General features: G+C 38.7%; 1 protein-coding gene across 1 annotated transcript in view; it reads left to right on the top strand.

The window, feature by feature from the left end:
* LOC136875527 (uncharacterized) overlaps nucleotides 1-24,799 on the top strand; it is a 161,383-nt gene that overhangs the window by 30,844 nt on the left and 105,740 nt on the right. The window contains exons 3-4 of the mRNA XM_067149075.2: nucleotides 2,092-2,404; nucleotides 13,336-13,739. Coding sequence (XP_067005176.1) covers nucleotides 2,092-2,404; nucleotides 13,336-13,739 — 717 coding nt within the window. The remainder of the gene's footprint in view (nucleotides 1-2,091; nucleotides 2,405-13,335; nucleotides 13,740-24,799) is intronic.

Genomic DNA, 24,799 nt, shown 5'->3' on the forward strand with positions numbered 1-24,799 from the left:
AGTGAGAAAGAGTATAACAATATTTAACACTCACTGAGGTCTGTCAGTGAAGACTGATATTTGCTAGGAAATGATGATTACCACATTTACCGGAATATAAGATTACTTTTTTTTCTGAATTCATGAATGCCAATTCATCACACAACTCTTTCAGAAAATCTAAGCAGGAACATTTCCATGATCTGGAGCAGCAAGTTATTCAGTATGTGTAAGAGAAATAAAGTAAGGTTTCCTCGTCACATAGGAGATTATACAAATTAAGCCACTAGAGTTGAAGCAGCAACAGAGCTTTTGTTGCGGCATAGAACAACACAAGCACAGCATCTTCCTGCAGTATGTGCTGAAAAACATGTTGCATTTCAGAAATACATCATAAAAATAAAAGGACATGACTATTTGTTCATGCATATGAGTAATGCCAAACAAATACCCGTCTATTTTGACATGCCATCCAATCTTGACAGTCGACAGACACAGAGAGCGGAAAAGCATCCTAATTAAAACTACTGGCAATGAGACGGTGAGAATTATGGTTGTGCTCTGTGCCCTAGCCAACAGCTGGAAGCTACCTCATGTCATACTACGAAGAAAAAACTTGCCAAAAGAGAAACTGCCCGCTGGCCTTGTTTTCATACGTTAGGAGAAAGGATGGATGACAAATGACCTGATGCTGGATTGGTTGAAAGTTGTTGGAATCAAAGACCATGGTAATTGCTTAACAAGAGGGGCATGCTGGTGCTGGATTCTGGAGACCATGCCCTCACTTCAAGTGGGAAACTAAAGAAACCATCAATAATCATCTTGGGGGAATAGAACCTTAAAGCTTGGAGTTTTATCTCGAGTGAATCTGTTGTGAATGGATTCAAAGAATGATGTGTATCCAATGCCATGGATGGGTGTGAAGATAACATGTTGGGGAAAAAGTGTCTAAATGAAGAAAGCAGCACTAGTGAAGACAATGGTGATGATGGTAGTGAAGATGATGATGAAGATTTTGGTGGCATGGAGTAGTACTGATAAGTGAGTAAAGAAAATTCTTCCAAAGTCCCTTCGAAATTATTTAAGAAAAGACAAGTTAAACAACAGATAGGATATCTACCACCTGAGTGACTGCCCTCAATGAAGATTAGTGATTGATTGAATTAGAGGGTAAACTTCTACTGTATTTGGGTAAATATGGCACATTATAAATATTCAACTTTATCCCATTGAACATCAGCTGTCACTAATATAGTGGACAGTCACCGACTCGAGATTCACTGTAACGTTTGCATTTCTTAACCTACTTAGGCATCACAAAGAAACAGTGAAAGATTCATATATGTACCATTCTGAGAAGACAATTTAAACTACCACTGTTTACTCCCTAGGATTGCAGTGAAAGACTAATGGATGAAAAGGAAAGAAATTTTATCTTTAAAATTGGTATACAATGAGCACATGACCAATCAAAACACACTATAACCATTTCCTAGGAAAGGATTTTATCCCCACCATCTTGGTCATTATACACTGCCTGCTCTGTGCTGGATATTTTGCATGTACAGCTTGCCCGAAAATCTCTGCCAGATGGCAGGTAATACCGTTCAACATTTACACGCCACCACCATTTTAATCCTATGTGACTTGACACTCAGTACAACATAAAACTTTTTCCATTCATTATTTTCAGTACAAAATGTTAACTTGTTTATTCTGATATACTGTGTAAAAGCATATTATTACTTGTCAGAAGTGTAAACCGTCTTCTCCACTCATCATGCTTTGGAGTGACACACCTGCTGACACTGGCAGCTAATGTGCTGTAGAAACCTGAAGTATTTGAATACTGTAATATTCACATTTGGAGAAATAAAATTGTGATTCCCTTCTGGGACTTATTTTGTGATACAGATTATTGTGTTCGAAAACAGAATGTTACAATAGTTGTTTTGAAATAGTGGTATTCATATTCGATGAGAAAATATTTTAAAATGTTTTTAATAGAGCAAAAGGGAGTTCTACATGTTAAAAGAGTAAATAGCTAAAGTTTGAAAAATTCTCCTTCACAATTATTGCAATCTTCTTATTTTTTGTCAATTACATTTTCAGGAGTGGCTGTTTAGTTATTATGGCAAGCCATTTCAGTTTATTCACTGTGATTTTGGAAGAGCCATTCCCTGAGGTGATGAAACACATTCGCTGCAGATCAGGAGGTCGCATGAGGATAGCTGAAGTTCCAGGTGTGGAGGTGGAGTTCCCACGAGGCTGTCTGGAGCAGGATATAGACGCTTATGTGCGTGTGTTATATGACAGTGAACCATCCTTCGGCGTTCAACCTGGTAGCAGGTTATCTCAGCGGGCCTTAGCTTCACCCATCATCATGCTTGGACCTCATTACGAGTTTAAACGCGACCGAGAACCAGTAAGCATACATTGTTTAATTTACTTGCTTGGCATCAGTTCTTTAGAAAATTTATTATAATTTGTTGCAGCTGAAGATTGTGATTAGTACTTTTGGTTAGTTTCATGAATTTGATTAAGTGTAAGAGAGGGCCAAGTGCCCTAACTTCGTCACCTACAAAGGCATAATAAATAAATATTTAGATCCATTTTTCAAATGAGTTAAAACCTGCTTCTCTTGTTTTTTGACCTAATTTTGAGAAACCTACACTTCAGGTCATCTGAACCAATTCAACAAATTCCCCGTTTCACTGATTTCTCTGCTGAGGAGAGCATCGATTTTGCAATGACATTTCTGGATTATGGTGATATTGAATGACAAAGAGGTGGTGCTAAGAAATAGGATATATGGTTCTGCTAACTTCCTCTCTAAATGTCTCATAGAATTATTGTTACACTGCAATAGCTATTGGTTATATCTTTTACTGAACTACATTGTTCATGTCAAACGTGGCCAACCTGACCTGTGTTACTGAATCAGCTTGAAGCTTGGACACAATGTGACTATGAAATATTTTATGACTACAGTAATCCCTTCTGCCATCTGAAGAAGTGCTACTGTGCATTCAGCTTTGGTGTGTTCAAGTTCACATTTCCATAATGTCAATAGTTTGTCCAACTCTTGACCCGTTTCTCTACGGGGCCGGGTATGAGGTGGGATGAATCTATTGTTGCGGGTTTTTATGACTGGATGTCCTTCCTGACGTCAGCCTCATCAGAGGAGTTAATGAGATGAAATAAATGACGTGATATGTGATAGTAGGAAGGTAATGGGTGAAATCTGGTGTCAGCACTCCTGTCGAATAGCACCAAGGGGTCTGTTCAAGGCCTAACGTCTCCATCCGATGGATGAATTGCCATCAACAGCGTCGTGTTCCCTCACTCCTTATGAGCACTGTGGAGAGGTTTGGAATTTAATCCAGGCTTTTGGCACACAATCTAGCAAACAGAAATTGTATACCACCACCTCCCCTACCCTGCCAGCCAACATTCTAATGGTGAATTTTTTTTCAACCAACGAGATTTAAACCGGCTAACGACGGTGTACAGCATTAAATACCAACTTTATAAAGATGCCTGAAACATCATCCGGGACTCACCTATTACTTAATCATAAAAGTCTGATTTGTCCAGCTGTTGGCTTTTAGAAAATTTTGTGTTTTCTATTTTAGATGTAAAGAAATGTATGCACTGCCACACAGACTGCTTTGAGTTCACTGAACTTGTAATATTTGACAGTGATATATTTGATTCTGTTAATATTCATGTTACCAGGCGAGTTGGCCATGCAGTTAGGGGCGTGCAGGTGTGAGCTTGCATCCCGGAGATAGTGGGTTTGAATCCCACTGTCGGCAGCCCTGAAGATGGTTTTCCGTAGTTTCCTATTATCACACTACGCAAATGCTGTGGCTGTACCTTAAGGCCATGGCTGCTTCCTTTCCAACTCCTGTCCCATCATTGCCATAAGACCTAACTGTGTCGGTGCAATGTAAAGCCACTAGCAAAAAAAAAAAATTCATGTTTGTTTCTTAAGTAGTCTTATGTTTTCTACTAAGGTAACAGCACCTCCTCCAGCATAGAAGCTTGATGTACTATGATCTGAGAAAACAAGATGGCCACATAAGTAAAACATTTATATTACGAGCAGGCACAGTTAAGTGACCGAAGTTTGGATTAAACTTTATTTTATTGCTGAAATCTCAACATTTGTGGGAATTCATGGAGTTTTCAGAAATCATTTCATAACCAATACCTATCACATAATGTTACATTTTTCTGATGTTCTTAGTTGAGGGAAATAAGTGATAATTGTAGCTTCCTCTGTGGATCAATGGTAGTGTCAGCTTCCAGATCCCAGGTTGCGGTTTCAAACCCTGCAGAGGCAATCTGATTTTGAAGGTTGGAAAAGAGTCCGTTTTGACACTCCATTTTGTACCATATCAGCATGTAAAAGATCTCTGGTAACACATTTGGTGTTTCATTATCATCATCATCAGTTCTCCACTGTAGCAAGCCAGGTGTGGGTGTTTATTAGCCTCTTCCAAATCAGCTTACAACCATACACATACTACATTTCTGTACACTGTATCAGAGGCCTCTTCCAGATATTAAAACACAAGAAGCAGAGGTTTTAGTTCTTCTCTGCACTTCTCTTGCAGTTGTCTGGCACGAATCTTATACTGTATATGGTGCCTCTGGAGATGCAGAATCCACTCTGAGATTCTGGAAATGTCTTCTCAGAGACTACATAACTTAATTCAGCAAGGTTTTAGCAAGAACTTCTGTTATTATGGAGAGGAAGGAAATTCCACAATTACTCCAGATACTTGGGTCACCTTTTAAAAATGGTAACAGTGACTGAACTCTTCATGTCACCCTTTGTGTTTCCCATAATAGAAGGATTAGAGAGAAAGGCGTTGTTTTGAGAGGTGAGTTGCCACTTTTGAATGAGCTGTGGGGAAAATTGTCAGGTTCAGCAGCCTTTCTTGCTTTCAGACTGTCGGTAGTTGAACAGTATTCTTGAAAAGTAAGAGGGGCAGCCATCCACGTTTTTGGAGGATGATGTGTGGTACATCCTAAATTAAGTCTTCAGTAGCAGTGGAGCTGTGATTTAAAAGTGAGCTGAAGTGTTCTGTCCATCACTTCAGTATGTCTTGACTGTCAGTAAGGGTGATGGTATGGTCAGGAGCTTTCAAGGTTGCTGATTAGGAATGGACAGGTCTATAGAGCTCTTTTATACCAGCATGCAAGTACTGTGGGTCCCTGGTGTTAGACAGATGTCTTGGATATTTTTTTTTTTTTTGCCACCAGCTGGTTGAGTCTTGATTGAGGGATAGGTAGGCTTCCCAGTTGGCATTGATGAGTCAAAATTTCTTCATTATTGTCATCACACCAGTCTTGCATTTTTTTTTTTTTCACATCAAAACCAGTGACCTTCATAGCTGACTGACTGATGTTTTGCAAAGTGGCCCATTCTAGTTCAACATCTTTTGTGTTGATGGGATTATGACTCAGTTGATTCAAAATAGAGTCTTGAAAATTCTGTGGCAGTGGCTTTGTTTTGAAGTTTGAAGTGCTGAATTCCTTCAGGGAAGGATTCATGTGATAAGACAGACAGAGGCCTCTGAGTCGGATAAGTAGAAGTTTGTAATCAGTCTGACAGTTTTGATATTTCTTGCTGTCCTTTTTTGTTGCATTGTCGAGTGATGACGTATTCAGTTAGATGCCAATGTTTGGTGTGGGGCTCATCCATTTCGTCCTAAAGCATGTAGGTAGGTGGAATTGTGTATTGGAGATAAAGACCTCATACTCAGCACACTGACCAAGAAGTACAGTAGAAGTCCACTATAGCGAACAAGGCATGTAAAGAGAACCCCGTTATAACGACAATATTTTATTTTCCCTTCAAAATTCCTATATTAAACTGTGTATTATCCTTCGGTTACAGTGAGAGCCCTATCATTGACGCATCCGTTATTATGAGCGATTAAGCGTGCGCTATTTTTTCTGTTACTGATATTTATGCACCCCAGCGATTATGTTGCATGCAGTTGATTACCTTCGGTATCGTTTCCTTGCTATTTCCACTAGCGAGTTCTCTCGTCCACATTCAGAGGCTGATCTTTAATTTTCATGCAAAATACTGCAATTATGTAAGAATGGGATACACCTCGAGATATAGCAAAGTGCATAATTAATTTTAGAGGTTAGTTTTATATTTTCTCGCGTATGGTTATATTACGGAAAGGCTATTATCATGTAAATTTATAGCGAGAAGGTTATAATTTCTCTACTGGGGCTTGAAGTGTGTTTTCATCATACATATAATACGGTTAAGTTAGGGTAGGTGACGCTGTTTGAATAAGAAAACTGAAATGTTTGCCACAAAATGCGATCGATCGTTTTCGATACAGTATGGTTTGCTCACTATGTGCATTTATGAGCTCTCTCGTTGAAATTCAAAGGCGATGTTGGAGTCGATTAGTAATACCTATCGACTGCTGTTCTCTAAAGAAAATTCAAGATGAAAGAGGATAAGGCAGTTTCGTAATAAATGCGTAAATAACGTGGCTGATAGCAGTTGTTAACTCGTTAAAAATAAAGGCTGAAGTAAACGATCGTTTAATTTTAATGTTATGTACTGAAATTAAGCCTATAATGCCCGGCGTGACAAATTTGTCACACGACTTTCAAATGTTATCAGAAGCTATAATACATCTCTTTTTTTCTTCCTGGACCACAGTTGAAGAAAATATCCACCAGAGTGTATTCACGACTGTATGACAAATGTGCTACACTGGGCATTAAGAATAAAAGAGATGTATTATAGCTTCTGATAGCATCTGAAAGTCGTGTGACAAATTTGTCACGCCGGGCATTATAGGGTTAAGCAGGGGTCGAAAAATACCGGGCGCCCAGTCGCCATGGCACCTGAAAATTTTTACCTGGCGCCCGAATTTTCAAATTCGGTTTTGAAAATTTATTTTTTGAAATCCGGAGTTCCCTTACATGTACGTTGCCACCACTTTACAAAGTAACAAGTCGTGTGGTGTTTCACGGTTCTTTCTGTAGCTCACATGTTCTAATATTCGCAATAAACATTTTCAGTGCTTTTGGCAGTCTTGAATTCTGTAATTGCTCCTCGTACCTTGGAAATGGACGTTTCAGTTCTGCGCGGAGCTGCCTAGCGGTCATGGGAGATATCGTTGTAACCCATCAAACAAGTATCCTTTCATGTGGACATATCGTAACACATCGAGTTCCGTTTCAAATTATCGGCTATCGGTAGCCGAGTACAAAGATCAGACCAGAGTTGTGGAGAAATGCAGAGAACTACTACGTTAAATAATTCCACAAACACTACATTACCGCCTTCCCTCCCGTGACTAGCTGTTTCTCAGCTATTGCCGCCAAAGCAGTGCTGATAAATTCCCGTGGAATTCATTCTTTGCACTTAGAACATACGGAATGACATGTTTATCAATTCTTCACCGAACAATATTTATACTTTTAATTTAATTACAACACCTCGGTATTGAACGGTTTGCACTTTATAAATACGGTTGTTTTTATTACTGTGCGTTTATGGAAAATTGGCAACGTAGCATCAGACATCGAAGCCCGCGAACTCGGAATCCATTTAACGCTGGTGTATTTTACGTTTCTGTGGCATACTTGAGGAAATCGGCAAAATGAAACGAACAAAACCCCACAAATTGACTGATGCGAGTAAAAAACAGTGGAGTCTTTCAGATTTCTTCGTAAGTAGGGCCCGTAAATGTAACACAAGGTGATACAGAAACGAGAGAATGTGAGAAAACACTTGATGGAAATGCCGACTGTAGTGACCAGCGTGACAAGGCAATGATATGTCAAACATTAAAAATCCGTCGAAATTTCAATTTTCAGACAGACGGAAATTTCAGCACTTTTAGGGAAGTGCGTAAAGAAAATTAATGCTAATATGTTACAGCATTTGAATGCACTGTTCATGACATCTTATCATATTGCAAAAAATAACTGAACTTACACTGATTTTGAAGATTTGGTTACAATGTTAAGCAAGTTGGATGTTACTGATTCGAGAAGTATGTGAATGATACACAATGCAGAGAATCGTAGCTTGAATTACAGCCGTGGCTGTGCTATGAAGAAAGGAATTTTGAAGTGTAAATTATGCAGTAACTTTCGCGGTATTGCCGACAGACATTCTAAAGTTGTATCCGAATTTTCAGGACCATTTACACTGGAAACGTTTAAAACATACGAAAAATCCTATCCTCACTCGAAGTGGTACGAGGCTGAAAAAAATAGCGTAACAGCCCCAAAGGGCCTTGGTCTACCAAGGGACCTCTGCTCAGCCCAAAGGCCTGCAGATTATGAGGTGTCGTGCGGTCAGCATGACGAATCCTCTAGGCCGTTATCCTTGGCTTTCTTGACCGGGGCCGCTATCTCACCGTCAGATAGCTCCTCAATTGTAATCATGTAGGGTGAGTGGACCTCGAACCAGCCCTCAGGTCCAGGTAAAAATCCCTAACATAGCCGGGAATCGAACCTTGGGCCTCCGGGTAAAAGGCAGGCACGCTACCGCTACACCACGTGGCCGGCAGGAGGCTGAAAGTTTCATGAAAAATCCCGAACGTGCACTTTTAGCGAAGTGCGTAAAGAACATGAATGCTAATATGTTACAGCATATGAATGCATTGTTCATGGCATCTTATCATACTGGAAAAAAAAAATACTATTTTGAAGGTTTATTTGCATTGTTAAGCAAGTTGAATGTTACTGATTCAGAGAAGTATGTGAACGATACACAATGCAGAGAACTTATTTCATACATTGCCTCAGATCTTCGTGAAGATTTTATATGTGGCATTAAGGAAAGTTCATGACAGTATCTTACTCGATGGATCAACAGAAATCTGATGAGGAGCTGATACTTTACATTCATTTTTTTAAATAAGGTGACTTTCAATCGTGTTATTGGAGGATGCAACAAGTGATAGCTATATGGAGGCTCTAAAAACAGAACTGCCTCATTTAGGGGTTGGAGAACTCTTTACGGTACAAAACTATTAGGTATAGGGACTGATGGAACACCATGTGTGATTGGTGTCCGTAATGGTATGGTTACAAAAATATCTGAAAAAATTGAGAACTTGGTAAAACGTTCACTGTGTTGCACTTCAACTCCAACTCTTTGTTCTTCACTCACTGAAAAATGTGAGACTTAAAAATCATTGATGAAATTGATTCTATACTCAGGAAACTATATATGTTTTATCTACATTTGCCAAAACGACTTCGCGAACTGAAGAAAATTTCGGAGTTGCTGGAATGTGTAATATCCAAATTGGAGTACATACACCAAGTTAGATGGGTAGCAAGCAAATTAAATGCTTCGCAAGCAGTTGTCAAAGACTGGGAATGCCTAGTGGTGCATTTATATAATATTTCTGAAAGGAAAGGTGAAGACGGAATCACGGCCAAAGGTCTTCTAAAGAAGATCAACGACTTCAAATTTGTCATCAATTCCCTTCTTGTATGACTTCTGAGTATATTCAAAAGACTTTCACTTGTATTTCTGAGGCATGTTCCGATTTTAAGTCAGATAAGAGTGGATGCAAATAATGCAATTAATTAATTGCAGCAACTTCACAACACCAAGGGCCCAATGGTAGAAAAGTTTTTTCTGCTATAGCACTTTCAGGAGTTTTCGGTAGAATACAGTTATCAGGTGTGTCGAATAAGAATGTCACGGGCGACAAGGAACTTTGGCAAGTGGGATTACTTTTCTGAAAGACACATTTCTTCAAAATAAGGACATTCAAAGTGCCATTGGTGTTACCGACACGTATTTCTGGCCATCAGGAAAACAACTGGAAAATTATGGCAATAGTGAAATACAGCTTCTTGCCACTCATTTTTCAAAAAACCTTCAAATTGAGGTGAACAACGTAGAAGACGTACTGAGCGGGTGGTACGCGTTCAACGTAGTCGGGAAAGGTCTTCCAATGAATGATCTACTTGAAAAATCGCTGTCTGTGAAAGGACGATTTCCGATTTTTGGGAAGCTCCTTAGTATATAGTGGCAACAATTCCTGTATCGACTCATCATGTGAGCGAGGGTTCAGAACGATGAATATTATTAAACACAAACTGCAAACCAAGCTTGTCGACAAGAACTTAAGTGATCTCATGATATCTTTGAATAGACCACCTTTAAAGGACTTAGATGCAACAAAATGTATTGATCGTTGGCGTTTTGGTGGGAAATCAAATAGGCACATGTAGTGTAATTTTAAAAGACGCTGACCTTGAAGGTGACTGGTGATTATTTGGGTTAGTATCTATTAAAATATAAATTTCCATTCTTATATGAACTGAGACTATAGGCTACTACTTAATTTCAAAACCAATACGTAGCTTTATCTTAGTCTAACCTGTGGTTTTCATAATGTATATTTGCAAAAAGAAAATGGGCTGGCTCCTGATAAAAAGGAGCTGGCTACTGAATTATTTTTATTTTCTTCTACCCCTGGGGTTAAGTAAGAATATGATACACCTCAGGATATGGCAGAGTACATTACTGATTTCAGAGGATAGTTTATATTTTCTCGCGTCTAGTTAAATTTCGGAAAGGCTATTCACATGAAAATGTTTAGCCAGGAGGTTATCATTTCTCTACGTGCGTTTCAAATATGTTTTCATAATACATATACGGTTAGGTTAGGTGACACAGTTTGAAGAAGAAAACTGATATGTTTGCTACAGAAGCCTCTGGAGTGATAACGTATTTCTCCAGATCCAAGACCTTTTTTTCCCCCTCAAAATCTCATCCGAAAAATCAAGGGTTGTCTTGCATTTGCGGCCTAACAGTAACGAATACCACTGGCAACTACCACGGTAACCACGCTGCTTCTTTTCACTCCCGCACGCACACACAAAACTCGTTGACTATAAACGACCGCCTCTTTATTATACATCGCTAGCTGCGACAACCAGTTGTACAGTGCCTGTGTGTAACGTCTCTGGATCTCAGGAAATAGTGAAGAGAGAATGACATTCTATTAGCCTCTACAAAAACGTTTCTCAATTTTGCAGAATGGCATCACAACATGCGAGCCTTCGAATTCTTAGAAAGGCCACGGCTAATCAGGAGCAGGAAAAGTGGAAGGACAGAAAGGAGTGGAGGAGGCTTATTAACCACACCCGGGCGACTCTAGTGGGACATTGATGATGATGATGAATTTCAGTTGTAATACCAGTAGATTATGTCATTGTTGACTATTCGGTTTAATGAAATTAATGGAGAACTTTCATCTTTTGAAAATCATTAAACTCAATACAAATACTGTTATACTTTGATGTTATCCTGCATACTTAGGATTTGCTATCTCCTTATGCAACTCATTATGCTTATTTTTATGCAAAGATTTTGAATTTTCAAAGAATTCATCTTCAAATTCAAGGTACCTTTTATCATAAGACATTGGTTGATTTTTTTTTTTTTTGTTGCTATTTGTTTTACGTTGCACCGACACAGATAGGTCTTAGGCGACAATGGAATATGAAAGGCCTAGGAATTGGAAGGAAGCGGCCGCGGCCTTATTTAAGGTACAGCCCCAGCATTTGCCTGGTGTGAAAATGGGAAACCACGGAAAACCATCTTCAGGGCTGCTGACAGTGGGGTTCGAACCCACTATCTCCCGGATGCAAGCTCACAGCTGCGCGCTCCTAACCGTTACGGCCAACTCGCCCGGTGGTTGATTCTTTGTGATATGGAATAGTTTCCTGTTTTCGTCAGTAATGCTCATGCATACATTAATGCCCTTTTCATTTTTAAATGTAAACTCATCCTTTTAGTGTATTTGCATAGAAGTTAGCACATAACACATCCAGAGTAAACTATTCAATGAATAAACCACTGAAATATTGGTGAAATCAAGTTTCTTTTTTATTGATATTTAATCCATCTTCTCATCAATGAATGCATTTTAATTTTTTTAAATTTGTAGGATTGATAATTCAGTGATATCATTGACAGTTTTCTACCAAGATGGTTTCATTTCAAATCTCATTATGTTATATCAATTTTTTAAAATAGAAAGCATCTTTTCTGTGGTCGGATATTGGTTTAATGTTGCAAAATTGAGTCACTTAAAAGTGAAAACTTGCTTGCCTTGTTTGTTTCTGTGTCCGGATCCATGGCTAAATGGTTAGCATGTTGACCTTTGGTCACAGGGGTCCCGGGTTCGATTCCCGACAGGGTCGGGAATTTTAACCATCATTGGTTAATTTCGCTGGCACGGGAGCTGGGTGTATGTGTTGTCTTCATCATCATTTCATCCTCATCACGACGTGCAGGTCGCCTACGGGAGTCAAATCGAAAGATCTGCACCTGGCGAGCCAAACATGTCCTCGGACACTCCCGGCACTAAAAGCCTTACGCCATTTCATTTCATTTCTGTATTTATCAATTAAAAATCAAAAGCATTGAATGATATCTGAAGAATTTGAAGTACATTGAACCCGTGTATAATTTAAAGTAGTTCCATCTTGAAGAAATTGTGTAACATCTAGAATGTTCATTTAGATATCTAACAGTTTTCTTCAGCATGTTGATTTGAACATTTCTTTTTTTTTTCTTTGTGAGGCAGAAAAATTATTTGTAATGGGAAGCAAGTTAATTTTTAGTTTTCCTACATCTTAGTAGAGTCTATGCGTTGTAATTGCTTTAATTCTTATCTTGTGTGTAATTGAGAGATCGAATCATTGAAAAAGTGGATATGGTTTATGTTTAAAGGTACTTAAGGGACATTGAGACTGATATTTTGTTAAAAATTGACAGGAAATTTGAAATTTGGTTTTTGTTGGAAAACATTCTTAGAACTTTTAATAACATTGTATCTTGTGATTTTTTTCTTTGGTTCTCCTCTCCATTCTGAATGCTGGGAGACCTATACTCTGTTTCCATTGCAGTTATTATTTTGAAGTAAAAATATTTTGGATTGGCATAAGTGATATGTGACAGACTGACATTTTTTACTGATTATACCACATTGAATGGGTGAGGGTAACACATTGACATAGTGGCTGCTTGGTTGGACAATGCTGATTAGCCTCTCAAGGCCAAAACACTTTCCATATGACAGAGACTGACAGTTAGTAGATATACTGGTATGTTAGTAAATTTACTGGTATGTTATTTTTTTGGGGGAAGTAAGAATTGATCACCACCACTCTTTAGCTTAATAGGAGTTAAAGAGATGCCAGTTGCATATCATTATCATAAACTCATACTTTGTCATCTTGTAAACAGATTTTGATAATTTTTGATCCATTCATGTCTCAGTGTTTTCTAATAATTTTTTTTTTTAATTTTGTGTTTAGGTACGGATTACCTTACCTGTTCCGGACTATGAAGAGATTGTAGAGAGATTTGGTCCACAAGCTCGTCTTAGTGTGTGGCAGAGTTCACCGTTGGAAGGAGAACCTATGGTTTGGGAAAGACTAGAAGTTCCCATTTCTAAACCACGGCTTTTGTGCTTTAATAATTTCAGCGTTCATGTAGTTTCATTCCCTGTACACCATTTCTCATTTTTCAAAGTTGTTTGGGATTTATTAGTTTCTTCTCTTTATGAGGCAAAAATGGGAATGTCTTTTTTTTATCCATACATCTCCTTCTCAATGATGTGTCAGGCTTTCATGGAAGAGAGCGCTGGTGACAATCGTTTTGGATTAGAAGTTATATGTTACCGCTCAGACCGCCGTCTTCCTGAAGCTACCAATTATAGGTTAGTGCTAATTTAATTCTTATTACTAGTACAGGAGAGTGTTCAGTTTATTATATTCTGCAGTTATTTCCCTTGAAATGAATATTTTTGGAGGGAATATTCTCTTGTTCTAAAACTAAAACTAGAAAGGAAGAGCAACTTCCTGAGACAGTAAAATGGTAGAAACGTACATCATATTGAGATTATTGAAATTAACTCGTGTATTCATTCAAAGTTCTTATCGTCTTAGTACTAGTTTCGATCAAGAATCTGATCATCTGCAGCTAAACTAATCAAATAACAGGAAAGAACACATCTAAGAAATGAGTGCATGAAACTATCTGAAACAGGAAGGTGGATTATGTGGTTAAATCAAGTCAAAAGAGGATTATGAGTCTAATCAGAAAAAGAACACAATGAACAAGGAAATGTGTGCAAAATTTTAATCACTCGAGTTAAATGATTATAAAAGGTTGAGTATGGAGTCCATAATGTTATTGGCAATACAGTAAAACCTCGTTAATTCGAAGTCGTTGGGACTAAAAAATCGGACTTCGAATTACGTGATTTCGAATTAACCGCCAATTCGCAATTCAGAAGTACCGACCATTGCCGCGTTACAAAATATTCTAAGGCCCGTTACTGCATGCAGTTAACCTTGATTCACAGTTTATACCTTTCAAATGCCATTAAAAAGGAACTATTTCCAAAATGTATCCAAGAAGGTGCATTTACAGTATTCAAATAATGCACTCGGATTTCTCGCTGGTAAACGTAACCTCACGCAACGAAAGAAAGAAAAAAGCACGATTCAAAGGCGAGGAGAAATCTATGCTGGCTCCCATGTGCAAGTGCTTTATTAATTGGATTACTATACTGTATGCATTTTAGATGCCTTGTATTTACACAGAAAGTACCCGATGCTCTTAAAATCGAACTTTCTTATGACTCTATCCTTGTACGGTTTCCCGCCATGGCACTTCTCTCGTACTTCAGAAATGTAAACACTTGCCCATACCTGCCAACCCTTCCGATTTACCCGGAAACTTTCCGATTTTTAACTCATCTTCCGGTTTTCCGATTTATTTTTATTTCTTCCTATTTTTGACCAGTATAACCTCCAGTATGGTCAGTACTCTTCCCCTAGGACGAATTCTTATGTGTTTGTGTAATTTCCGCAACCTCATTTTAAAGCATATTTACCGGTATTTGATGCTTTATTTCGCGGGCGGATCATCCGTCGGCTTCGTGTATCATATTTCCCGCTCACTACAGGAGCGTATGTGCTGTTTCAGGTGGGAATTCGGGACGGCAATCGTCTTACGAGTCAGAGAAGGTCATGCGCACTAGCGACCACTAGGGACTCCGTTGATCGGCATGAAAGAGTGAGTTTGTTATTGTGTGGTTCGCGCGCTTGTTTCTGTGCGTAGTTTCGGTGGAGTTTTAGACAACGTGTTTTTTCTTGCGGTTCTGTGCTTTTCCCCCTGTGGAAATCATATGTTAATAATGTACGAGACATATTGATTTGTTTTGTATGTGGTAGTTTCGCGTATTTCAGTGCTTTTGTGTTGACCAGAGTTCATAATTTTAATGACTTCAATGTATTTCAGAGAGTTGTCTGTGACAGTTTGTGGTATTTTCTCTTCACATGATGACTACAAAACATAACAAACGTTATCTCTAAGTGTTCAGGGATACCTATAAAACTTAATTTCCGTTCATTTTACAGTCTAATAAAGGAAACTATTATGCATTTTGTTCCGTGTGTCGGTGTGATATTAATATCTCACATGGAGGGAAAACAGATATTGTAGCCCACAGTGTCACACAGAAACACAAAGATAGTGCTAGCTGTCTCGAAAGGAACAAAAAATTAAGTAATTTTTTTGTAGGTGGGAAGGAAGATGATGCAGTCACTCGAGCAGAATGTTTGTTCAAGGCGTTCATTGTCGAACATAACCTTGCATTGTCTTGTTCGGACCACGCAGGCCCATTGTTCAGAAAGATGTTCCCAGATTCAGACATTGCGAAGAAATATGCGTGTTCTAGAACAAAAAGCATCTGCCATAATTAATGAAATGTCCCGTGATGCAGATAGTCAAGTGATTCAGACTTTAAAGTCTGAACCTTTTGCGATTTCAACTGATGGTAGCAATGATAAAGATAGTAAGCTCTATCCTATCGTCGTCTCGTTTTTCAACAAAGAATTGAAAAAGATTGAAAATCGTTTGCTATCCATGGAAAATTTGGAAGGCAATTCTACTAATTGCTAATTTGCTCCTGGATGTTCTGAAAAGATATGACGTTCCGATGGCAAACTGTATAGCTGTTAGCACAGATAATGCTCCTGTTATGATGGGAAGAAAAAACGGTGTTGCTGCTAAACTAAGAGAGCAGTGCGAAAACATTATTATTATGAGATGCCCATGTCATTTAATGTCATGAAGGGTGCAGACTCCCTTCCTGTCAAAATTGATCAGATGCTAATTGATATTTATTATTATTTAGACAAAAGCTCAAAGAGAAAAGATCATCTCAAAATGTATCAAGCTTTGTACCAAACTGATGTTAGAAAAATATTAAAGCATGTGTGTACACGCTGGTTATCCTTGGGGAAATGTTTGGAAAGATTGATTTCAGAGTGGGAGCCACTTCAGAGTTTTTTTAAGGATGAAGTAAAGCAGTCCAATGGCACAGACACATCTCTGAAGTATTTCCAAATTCCCAAGCTAAAGGCACATGAAGATACCGAAATGGAACGTGGTCCTTGTGTCAGTAGAGTACAAGACCAAGCTTCTGTTATTTCTGGGAAAAGGAAGGCTGAGAGTAGTTCATCCTCATCTGTGAAGAAAATAAAGGAGTCTAGTTGCACTGCCAGTATTTCACGAGAGGAGAGACTATTTCTTTTTCTGTCTTCAAACTTTAATAAAGCATTTTGCTCATTTCTGGCATTTATCATCCCTACATTTGAGAAAACTAATAAAGTTCTTCATTCGCAAGTACCTCAGATTCATGTCATAAGATCAATGCTGACGGATATGTTGAGGGACATTCTGTGTAGGTTTGTTAAGCCAGTGGTTATAAAAAAATATCCTACAGTTTTAGAAGTGGTCTATCACACGAGAGAGAATCACAAAGCGGATGATGATTTAGTAATTGGCTGTTCAACATCTCGTCTTGTAGAAAATCTGGCACCTGAGGAGAAGAAAAACTTTTATTTGCACGTCAGGAACTATTTTATTGCAGTTTGTGATTATATTATTCATAAATTTAATTTGAATAGTGATGTTTTTGTTAATGCTCAAGTAGCTCAGATAAATTCTTTGCAGGCTTCTTCCTTCAATGCTGTAAAGTATTTTGTTTCAAAGTTTCCTGTTATATTGCCAGTGAAAGATGGTGAAGATGAACAAGAAGCAATGGATGCGTTACAGTGCCAGTTTTGTGCTCTCCAAGTGGAGGATTTACCATTGTCTGTTGTGCAAGGAGAAAGAGTAGATTGTTCTTGGTCTGCTATAGGGGATATACGAGGTGCAGATGGGTGTTTCAAATATGATAGAATCGCAAAAGTAATGCTCTCAATATTGACAATTCAACACAGCAATGCCGAGTGTGAAAGATTGTTCAGCCAGGTAAAAAAGACGAGGACACACTTCCGATCATCTCTGAATGACGAAAATCTCAGTAAACTCTTGGTGGTCAAATCAAGTCTAAGTGGAAAGTGTTATGAGCAGCAGTATGACAGTGCATTGTTGAATCAATGCTAAACAAGTAAACACAGCAGTCTCTGTATCACCTACATGTGTATATTCTTCACCATTTTGTAAGTTGTAGTCAGTTCTTGACTTATCTGTCTAAATGTTACTATTCGTATGTATGTGTCATAAATTAGAATGATTATTAGGTACGTTTTCTTGCAATCGTTTGTGTTTTCTTAGTTTAAGATTTTAAATGTAATGGTTAATTCGCATTGTAACTGTAGATATGTATGCCTTTTATCTTGTCCTCTTTTTACCGAGACCGTGGCGCAATACACTTGATGAAATCCAAGAATTAAAAAATCTTCCTATTTTTGATTTCTAAAAGTTGGCAGGTATGCTTGCCGCATCACAAAGTATTCTAAGACCCATTAATACATGCAGTCACCTCAATTCACAGTTTAAACCTTTCAAATGCCATGGAAAAAGCTATTTCCGAAATGTATCCAACAAGGTGCATTTACAATGTTCAAATATGCACTTCGATAAACCACTGACAAACATAACCTCACGCAACGAAAGAAAAAAAATAGCACAATTCAAAGACGAGGATAAATGATGCCGGTTCCCCTGTGCAAATGCATTATTTTTTGGATTTCTCTACTGTTTGCTTTTTCAGATGCTTTGTACTGGTATGGAAAGTGCCTGACGCCCTTAAAACATTGTGTACCGGGCGAGTTGGCCGTGCGTGTAGAGGCGCGCGGCTGTGAGCTTGCATCCGGGAGATAGTAGGTTCGAATCCCACTATCGGCAGCCCTGAAAATGGTTTTCCGTGGTTTCCCATTTTCACACCAGGCAAATGCTGGGGCTGTACCTTAATTAAGGCCACGGCCGCTTCCTTCCAACTCCTAGGCCTTTCCTATCCCATCGTCGCCATAAGATCTATCTGTGTCGGTGCGACGTAAAGCCCATAGCAAAAAAAAAAAAAAAAAAAAAAAAAAAAAAAAAAAAAAAAAAAAAAACATTGTGCTTATCGAACTTTCCTATGACGAGGGGATAAAGTTTCTCGCTTCCATGTGCATTGCAACGCACTACTATGACCCCCATCCTTCACCATTGTATGATTTCCCAGCTGGCAATTTCTCCTTTAAAACCATAAGACCATTTGGGCTCGCATTAAAATAAAGCAATGCAGTTTCATCGGTAATGACAATATTGTTCGGTGCCTACGAATCTACTATATAAGCCACGTTTTGTTTTTCAACTGTCGGCATCGCCAGTGTTCACGGATTCTGTTTTTCCGCGTGATATTACGGCGTTCCTTAAAAGGTTGAATACAAAATAATTCCGATTTCATTCAACTTAGCAACCATGAAGCGTACTGTAGACCCACCAAAGTGAGTGTAAGTGCGGAAAGCTACCCCTCCATGTTCCGGAACGCGCGTTCCATTATGACGCGGAGCGGATAAATTTCGAGTTGAAATTACTCTGTAACATATTATTGTTTTAAAATGTAAAGGCAGTTTCAAATTAAAAGTCTGAATTTTGGTAATGGGGCCGACATTGTACTGCGAATTACGAATTATTCGTATTTCGAATTAAACAATTGAAATAACATGCAAAACTGTATCTCATGTTTCCGGGAATGAGAGCTTCTTCGAATTAGGCGGGATTTTGAATTAACTGATTTCGAATTATCGAGGTTCTACTGTATATTATTTTGAAATCTTGATCAGTATCATTGCTTATACTTTTAGGTTTTATGCAAGCTAAGCAGGAAGCTCCTGTACAAAACTTCATTATCTGCAACCGTCTACTTCGTGTGAGAGATGGTCATCTTTACGCTATCAGCGACTTACGGGCAGGAAAAAAATACAGTATTGAAGTTCGATAATGGTGATACTAATAATCCTTTGACTGGTCAACGAATTCGTAAACTACTATGAGAACAAAGCTTCTGCACATGGACACTGCACTCTTTAAGAGGGAAAGACTTTGAAGTTTATGCCAATCACCCTAAAGCAAACATCTAGATAAGTAACTGAAAAGAATCATCAAACTCCGAATGACAAACACTTTCAAAATGTCATTCAATACCTCTGCAGTTTGAGCAGTTCCTGGTAGATGTCCTGGCACAATCCGCTGCAGTCATCCAGACTGTGGTAGGAATGAAACTGTTGGTCATGTGTTAGTGATACTACCGCAAAGGAGAATTACTAAGGAACACCCATCATCACAGACTGACAAGGGACCATCAATCAATGATAAGAAAACTTGAAACCGATTTATACACGATTCAAAAGAGCACACTGAAATATGTAAAACCCTCTAATATTACATCGTATCGTGCATGTATCTACAAGTTACTTACTTAGTTACTTACTTACTGGTCGGCGCTACAGTCCTTGTAGGTCCTTGGCCTCCTTTATCACCTGCCTCCATTCATCTTGGTCCTCAGCTTTTCTTCTGCAACCTTTTAACTCCTAACTTTCTAAGGTCATACTCAATATCATCAATCCATCTTTTCCTGGGTCTTCCTCTCCTCCTCCTTCCATCAAGTTTTCCTATAAACACCTTTTTAACGGTGCAGGTTTCTGCCATTCTCTGAACATGACCGGCCCACCTAATTCTTCCCTGCTTAATTTTAGTAACAATATCTGGCTGGCGTATCTACAAGTTACAAGGCGTTAAAGGTGTTTGGGTGGTCAGTGTCCAATCGGAGTGAAGTTATTTTGAACTGCTGGTGTGATGTAAGTGGAAGCAGGCGAGAGGGGGGGAAGACAGCAATGTGAGTGCAGTGAGATATCGTGTGTTGGGTACGGGTTGTTCCAAAGTAAGCTTCTACTACTTACAAAATTGAACCCTCTTAACGTAGTGAATGCGTTGCGTAATCACTTTAAAGGAACAAATTTCCAGCTCTCTGTTTTAAGCAAAGAAGATGAGACAATGTTTCAGTATTTAGTAGACATAAGAGTCTGATACAGAAATAATATATACGCAGACTTAAGATATTAATGAACACAAACGAGTATTTGAAACAGTGTTAGTGCCCGACGAATACAAATCTCCATCAGGAGAATCTACTTCACCGTCATCAAAACAGGAATCAACATCAGAAGGTCTACAAAACCCGGAAAAACAAAGTAGAATGGTCATTGGAAGAAAAAAGAAAGATTATAAACACGTGGTTGACTGCAGAGAAGCGGAAGCCAAAGCAAACATTTCCTTACTTATAATGGAACTCGATTGAAGCACGAGAAGCAGTTGTACCGTTTTAAGGAAGATATTGCAAAAGCAGATTCTATTGGCTAGCCATCTTCTAGTTTAACAGTCACAAATATTAGCAGTTGTACGAGTTGGTGTTTATACGAAATTTATGGAAGCTTGCACAAACAGTTTGATAGTGCATGATATGAACTTACAAAAATGGGCCTGTGAAGAAGCCAAATCACTTGATTTACCTTCGCCAGCAAGTGTAACATGGGTATGGAATTTCAAGCAGCGTTTTCACATAGGATCACAAAACATTACACAGTTTGTCACACAAAAAGAAGATGAAACATTCTGCATTCCTGGAGAGAAGAGACAATGTATATAATGCAGATCAATCTGGCATTAATAAAGAATCGCATTTCGGGAGAACACTTGATCGCCGTGGTAAGAAGATATTGTGTGGTGTTATACAAATCATAAAACGCACAGACACATTCATTCACAATTATGCCAATTGTATCATGCATGGGAAGTCTCCTAACCTGTCTCTTTATCTTACTGCAGGAATCAAAGCCTCCAAGTAAAGCTGTCCAGCATGGTATGTTTAAAGCCCCTAATGTAATTGTGCAGTGGTCAGAATCTGGAAAAATGACCAAAACAAAATTTCTGTATTTTTCTGGATTTGACATATTTACCTCACACTGGTCTATCGAACTGTTTACTGTTGAAATCCTGGGCGCCTCACAAAGATAATTTAATACATGAACTACTTTCATTAAATAACTATGAACCTGAAAAGTTTAAAGTGCAAATCATTCCAGCAAAAAACTTCTGAATTACAACCGTTAGACAGGCATTTTTTCCGAATGTTCAAAATAATGGACTGACATATCTTTCATTTCATTATGTCATTATCGATGTGAATTTGCAACAGCGTAACAATATTATCAAATGCATGTCATTTATCTACAGTCAAGAATATTCACCGTGCTTCCGTTTGTCACATAGACATGGGTGGAAATTAGTGGGCCTAACTAGCATGAATTAAACTTTTGTATATAGCACAGACTATTGTATTAGGAAAGGAACTGTTACTTGCGAATACGGAGGACAATAATAATTGTGATCAGCTTTCTTTACTCAAATGTAGCTGGTGCAAGAAGCTATTGTGTTTCGAACATTTTTTCTTAGTTTCCATTATCATTCACAGGAGGTTGAATATACTGAATGGAATTAAACATGACTGCCACATTATTTGTGAGTATGTAATTGTTTAATCAGTAGATACAGTGGAACCTCGATTCTCCGTTTTTGGAGGGACCCCGGAAAAAAAACGTGCAACACGGGAAAACGAAAAATCCGGGAACGAATAAACCATCAACAATTTGGCTAAACGAGACAAAAATGAAATATGTATACTTATAATCTTACAACGCCCCTAAACCAAACCAAACTACAGCCCCAATGAGCCTTTCGCCTACCAAGCGACCACCCTCGGTCCGAAGGCCTGCAGATACGAGGTGGCGCATGGTCAGTGTGACGAATCCTCTTGGCCGTTATTCCTAGCTCTCTAGACCGGAGTCGCCATATCACCACTAAATAGTTCCTCAATTAAAGGTAATCATAGAATGACTGAACCTGGAACCACCCCTCATATCCAGGTAAAAATGCTGACCTGGCCTCCGAGTGAGAGGCAGGCAAGTTAGACCGTGGGGCTGGCTTCAAACGTTAATTACCTGTACACGACTTAAAAATCTCGAAACTTTACATTCAGTTTTACCGGGGAAACTTCGTCAGTTTCCTCTGAAAACTTCATCATATTCCTTTGAAAACTTCTTTCAGTTCAGCAACTTTGATCAGCCAAATTCTTCGAAAAATCCAGTATCTGTAATGCCAATCCAAACAACAATCGACCACAAGTAGTTTTTCATTCTCTAATCTAATAAAATAAAGCACATGGTACAAAAGCGTCCAATATCATGACAAAATCCTTTTTTGTTAAATCTTCCATTGTAATTTGGCCAATGGTATACTGTTCCTAGCCAGTTTATGGAAATCTTGTACCACGTAAATTAGGCCTACATCGACTTTTAACGGTTATGTTGAATGCGAGAATATGGTTTCGAAAGAATCAATCCTCAAGTTCTCGGATGCATTACATTTAGTTCTGCCTGTCACTAATCACAATCAAATTGGAAAGAGAAAAAATATCATTAACACTTCCGAAATTACGATTATTCGTGACCTTGTACTCAGCTGGAAAGCATGCTTGCTGTACAAGTCGGTACGAGTGCGAGATACAAAGTTTTTAAATGTAACGTGCACAAATAAAATGATTGCAGCTTTTATAACATTTTAACACAAAAACGTGCTATTCCCAGTCTTATATTAGAACGAAAACAGTAATACGCAATCCCAAAACCTCCCATGGCTTTATGTACTTATGTAAGGTGCAACATCTTTTCTGGTCTCGATAACATAATCGTATACGATAACATTAAAATACTAAATTTGTGTTACTTAAGAAGGAGCAGTTTCGATTTCTGCCTGAAAGCCCAGTGACTATACAGTGCCCTGAGGGAAATGCCGAAAACCTGTTCGGCGACACACTCTACTGTAAAAAAGTAAAGAAATAAACATTTAACCTGGACATAATGTAGATGTTTTGCAAGTACGAACATTTGACGAAACTTGTTCCGTCTTCAAATAGAGCTATCAAAATACGCTCTGCCTCATTCCAATTGTCAAGGGCACACTCTGCTTTAGGATTTCCGAGGATTCTCTAAACAATACTACCCGAATGCAATGCTAAGACGATCCCTTATGCAAGTTCACTGCCGATCGCTTTTCCAGAACAGTACTTCTTCAAATTACCAGAATGACGGGACATCAACACCAAGATCCGTAAGTGTGCCATAACTGTCCTTTCATAAGATACAGTTTCTTGGAAAACGTGTGATCGAGGATTTAGCGTTGATGGGACTGAAATTTCTGGACGGTTGATCTGGAAAATCGTTTCTTCAAGGAACGGATAATGCAGGATTTTTACAACGTGCTTTAATTAGGATGCTCGCGGGACCACGTAATTTAAACGAATAATACAGGAAAACGTAGTTTCCGGGAACGTATAATTGGGGTTCTACTGTACTCATACATACAGTGTTTAAAAGTTTTCCTTGAATATTTTTATCCCTCGTGCGATTTTAACACAACCGCAGGTTAGTATTTAATTGTGTCTTTAGCCCTCCAGTACTCGCGCGGGGTAATAAATTACCCCAACCTTTGGAAAAAGGGCTGCCGATATTTTTCTGTCTCGGACAGTAAATTGGGCTGTTGTGTACCTTTCAAGGACACTGTGTGGTGCCTCCTGAGCTGTCTGTCATAAATATTCGTGCGTCAGTACAATTCCGGCAGTGGCCCAAAGTTGACTGGGGTATCATATTGCCCCATGCGAGCACTGGCGGATGTAAATTGGCAGACTCATGTTTTGTTAATTTTCATTCTTGCGTGTGTGTTTATTGTGAGAACGACTAGTTACTATAGCGTAGACGGTAAATATGAGTCGTGATATAGGTGGGAACATTAGCAAGGACCAGGAACGAATTCGTCAACTCCTTTCTGAATTATCTGACGAAGGTTTAGTGGATTCAGAAGACAACGGTGAATAAGACAATGTAGAAACATAGAAACATCAGAACATGATTCACTCTTAATCAATCAATACTAATCTGCATTTAGGGCAGTCGCCCAGGTGGCAAGATTCCCTATCTGTTGCTTTCCTAGCCTTCTCCTAAATGATTTCAAAGATATTGGAAATTTATTGAACATCTCCCTTGGTAAGTTATTCCAATCCCTAACTCCCCTTCCTATAAATGAATATTTGCCCCAGTTTGTCCTCTTGAATTCCAACTTAATCTTCATATTGTGATCTTTCCTACTTTTATAAACGCCATTCAAACTTATTCGTCTACTAATGTCATTCCACGCCATCTCTCCACTGACAGCTCGGAACATACCACTTAATACCAATATAAATGGTCCGTTATTGGACATCATAAATTTTCCAGCTAACTCATTCTTGGTTGCCAGCGTTTCGCCCTCGTGTGCTAGGGTGGGCTCTTCAGTTGGTACCTAGCACACCTACCAATACGCTGGCTAGTGCATACCGTGGAG

This window comes from Anabrus simplex, chromosome 6 (genome assembly GCF_040414725.1).
Source record: "Anabrus simplex isolate iqAnaSimp1 chromosome 6, ASM4041472v1, whole genome shotgun sequence".
NCBI classification, from domain to species: Eukaryota; Metazoa; Arthropoda; class Insecta; order Orthoptera; family Tettigoniidae; genus Anabrus; species Anabrus simplex.